Source organism: Chenopodium quinoa, unplaced genomic scaffold (assembly GCF_001683475.1).
Source record: "Chenopodium quinoa cultivar QQ74 unplaced genomic scaffold, ASM168347v1, whole genome shotgun sequence".
NCBI lineage: Eukaryota > Viridiplantae > Streptophyta > Magnoliopsida > Caryophyllales > Amaranthaceae > Chenopodium > Chenopodium quinoa.
The window spans coordinates 3,185,109-3,188,861 of NW_018742418.1; the positions used below are offsets into that span (position 1 = coordinate 3,185,109).

At 34.7% G+C, this 3,753-nt stretch overlaps 1 protein-coding gene across 2 annotated transcripts; it reads left to right on the forward strand.

Annotated features, from left to right (window-relative positions):
- The first annotated feature begins 361 nt into the window (after nucleotides 1–361).
- On the forward strand, nucleotides 362–3,440 carry LOC110709396. 2 transcript variants are annotated; one of them, XM_021887612.1, is made up of 6 exons: nucleotides 362–636; nucleotides 1,511–1,723; nucleotides 1,847–1,939; nucleotides 2,022–2,126; nucleotides 2,223–2,606; nucleotides 3,069–3,440. In XM_021887612.1, exons 1-5 carry the CDS (start codon nucleotides 511–513, stop codon nucleotides 2,289–2,291), a joined length of 606 nt encoding a protein of 201 aa, XP_021743304.1. In that variant the 5' UTR covers nucleotides 362–510; the 3' UTR covers nucleotides 2,292–2,606; nucleotides 3,069–3,440. The 2 variants fall into 2 exon arrangements, with proteins under 2 accessions (XP_021743304.1, XP_021743311.1); XM_021887619.1 differs by lacking the exon at nucleotides 362–636 and adding an exon at nucleotides 1,056–1,411.
- The last annotated feature ends 313 nt before the right edge of the window (nucleotides 3,441–3,753 follow it).

Genomic DNA, 3,753 nt, shown 5'->3' on the forward strand with positions numbered 1-3,753 from the left:
GTTGCCTTTTGTTGTCCCTTAATTGTGGTTGCCTTTTATGATCCGTGAACGATTTACAAGTTCCTTACAAACTTGTTGGAGGCTCCTTACTTTGCTTTGTCCCTAATCATGTCCTAACTCTTATATATGTCAATTCCCACTTCCTATGAGTGCCAAGCATATTCACAACATGCTTAACGTAGGCGCGCTTCGAACAACGCCTACACTTACTCTTCGTCGTTGACTTTGGTTGACTTGCGTTGACGTTGACTCACTAAAATTTAGCCATAACAATTTCCCCCTAATTGTTTAATATGGGCAGCTATGTACATATTCAACAATTAAAGCTATAGAATCAAAATAATTCAAAAAAAGGAAAAGCAAAAAATTTAAAAATCAAAACTGACAAATTCAAAAGACAATTAAATCAGGGGCAAAATCGTCCTTTTGCTCGGTGCACTAATTTGAGAAGTTACCTTAACTTCCCACTTCTCTAATTATCTGTCACTTCTTGCCTTTTATTACTGCTACATGTTTTCCCGCTTCCCCAAAATTACTGCGCTCCTTCTCTCTCTTGCACAGGAATTTTCCGGCTATTCTGAGGCGGTGAGCGGTGGTGATTCTTGGTTTCAAACTCTCGTTAAATCCAATCGACAGGTAATTACTTCGATTCTCTGTTTCTTTAGTTAAATTCGACAAATGTCAAGTAGAATTCCTAAAGTTAGGTCTAGGTTTTCACTTCGAGTTGTTGAGAAAAGAGGAACGGTTGTTTTAGAGATGAAATTGGTGACTAAGGCGGAATCACTGATGACGCTTGCTTTGAAGGATGACTTTGTAAAAATGGCGGGGTTTCCTGCGAGTGTGTTTACTCATGTTCCGGGAAAGGGCCAGAAGGTGGAGAACTGTCCTAAGGGTTTCATATTGTTCTTCAGATACCCATTTACGGAGACAGGGCTTGGATTTCCCTTTAGGTCTTTGACTAGGTCTTTCTTTGAAGTTTTGGGGTTAAGTTGGATACTCAAGAGAGCTACGTTTGGCCTGATTCCTTAAGAAAGGATACGTGGGCAACCCTTTACGAGTGCGGCCACTTTATTTTTCAAAAATCTCGCATCCCAGAATTAATAAAAAATTCGACAGAAGATCGACGAAATATCGGCGTCACGAAAAACGTTCCAGCGCCAGCCGTTGAACGTTGGCGCCAGTCCAGTTATGGAGTGGTTCTATACAACCACATGATGTGTGGTTTCTTGAAAAAGGAGTCAGATTTGAAGTTACATTCAACGGATTTTGCCAACCAATTAGAAAGGGCGGATCAATTCTTGTAAAATTCATTTCAAGTATCGCAAAGAAAGATGATATTTGTCCTATAAGAGATGTAAATTGGCAAAATGTGAATAAAACAATGCTAGGTGATATTGTTAATTTGATTTGTGTAAGTGGTTTTAATTATATTTTTCATTCAGTTTATTCCTTGACGTGTACATATATTTTATAATATTATTATATCCAAAAAATATATGAATTTTTGTAGGAAAAATTCATCATTCCAGATGGTAAAATCTATGATGATGCAATGCTTAAGCACGTGGGTAAGCATCGTAGGCAGTGGAAGTTTGAGCTCAAAGCTAAATATTTCAATCCCACAATACGAACCAGAACACAAATTGAAAAAGATAGGCCAGGAGGAATTGTTCGTGAGAATTGGCTTCTGTTGGTCGAATATTGGTTATCGAATAAGAGCAAGGTACTCTGTTACAATCTCTGTTTTACATTTTTGCTTTCCGATTTAAATTCATTTTGTTAATTTAATTGAATGGTTGGTTGTTGATTTAATGACATGAACTTACTTTTGTTATGATAATGTTAGAATTATTCTGAAATCGGAATAGAAGCACGTGCTTCTTTGGGATATCTACATACTAATGGTGCTACGAGCTTTGCTAATTCAAGAGACGAATTTGTATGACCGATGCATTTGCCGACACTTTATTCATAAATATTAATCTGTTTTTGTGATTTTAAAATAAATTAATTGAATGAAGGAGATTGAGCATGGAAGAGAGCCCGGTGCTTATGAGTTTTTTGATAAAACTCATCAACCAAAGAATGGATGCTATCCTAGCAACACAAATACTGCAGAATTCATTGTATTATTTCCTAACTTATTTCATATTTTATTTTAATTACTTGCCAACCTTGTAATTATACACTTTACATGTGTGTGACTATATACTTCCATGCAGGACATGGCAAAAAAAGGATTGATTCAAGTGCTTCAAATTCATCAACTCCGAAGCCTCAAGAAGTTATAGAGAACGAAGTCTTCAATGATTTGATGTATGATAAGGATAAAAAAAACCAAAGACCATTCGGTTATGGATTTGGGGTAAATCATAATGACGGTTTGGAGTTCATGCATTATTGCGGAAAAAAGGGGCACTTCTTATAATAGTAGCAATGACCAAATTATGAAAGCTGATTTTGCAAGGTATAAGAGGCATACCACATACCTCTTAATGAGACTGACAACACAGATGACTAACTTGTTGGATGCAGTGCGAAGCGGTAATGTCTCTAATGAAATGTTAGATGCTACTTCGACAGCATTACGCTCCATACATGCTCAGGTCAGCATCCCTTTTTGTAAAAATATGTAACATTTTTTTGTTTATAAATTATATATATACCGCTTAACCTTTGACTGGTTCTAGTAGCCTTTGGGAAGCTGTTCTCTCGATTGTCCAGTTTATTTATCTATGTTATGTAGTAGTATCCTAAGTACTATCCTAAAAACTAATGTTCTCTATTTTGCTTTTTCTTGGACTAATGTTGGAGCTAGCAGATTAGTGGAGCTAATCTGGGATTTTGGCTCTTTTGGTTGTACTGCTGTTATTATTAATTAATTAATTAATTTCCTTGGTATCTAAAAAAACAGTGGTAACTGGTAAGGTGTACATGGATTAAAGTGCACCTTTAAAATAGTAAACCGTAGGTTTATTTGTTATGGAATAGGAATCTCATTTTAGTTTTTGTATTATATGGCTCAAATAAATTGCACAACATATTAATTGATGTCTTTTTTTCCACAGAATATGGAAGAATCAAATGGAGGTGATGATGAAGATGAAGACGAGGATGTAGATGACTTGAATCTTTCTACTTGATTGGGCATGGAAAAATAGCACATATATTTACCTCATTGAATATGGGAAACAATACAACATACATTATGGAATAGGAATCTGTTTTCTTTTGGTTGACCATTGTTACAAATGGAGATCGACATTGAACTTAATTTCTTGTTTAGAATTTTAGCATTATCGGAAATTATGATTATGTTATTTTGATGATGAACGAATTTTAAGTTTATGTATGGATTGTCGGAGATTGTGGTTTTGTTATTTATAGAATGAGATATGTAGTACTACTTTTCTTATTGTTTAACTTTTACTTATTTATTATATTATGTGAGTGCAAATAGAATTTATTTTTGACAACTAGCAGGATACATATGGTCCTATAAATTATTTAATATAAGGTGACGCTTGAAAGAGTTGAAATAGATAAAATATAGAGAAAATCTCGACACCTTGATGCGTCCATTAATTCCTGTAAAAAATCACCAAAATTAATCTCGACGCTTTTTAGTGTCTAAATACTTCCCGCTTTTTTCAAGAAACAGGTATTTCCGACACTTTAGAATGTCAAAAATGTAAGGCGGGAAAAAAATAAACTTATTCCTCTAAAAAATAATGACACTTTAAAGTGTCAGAA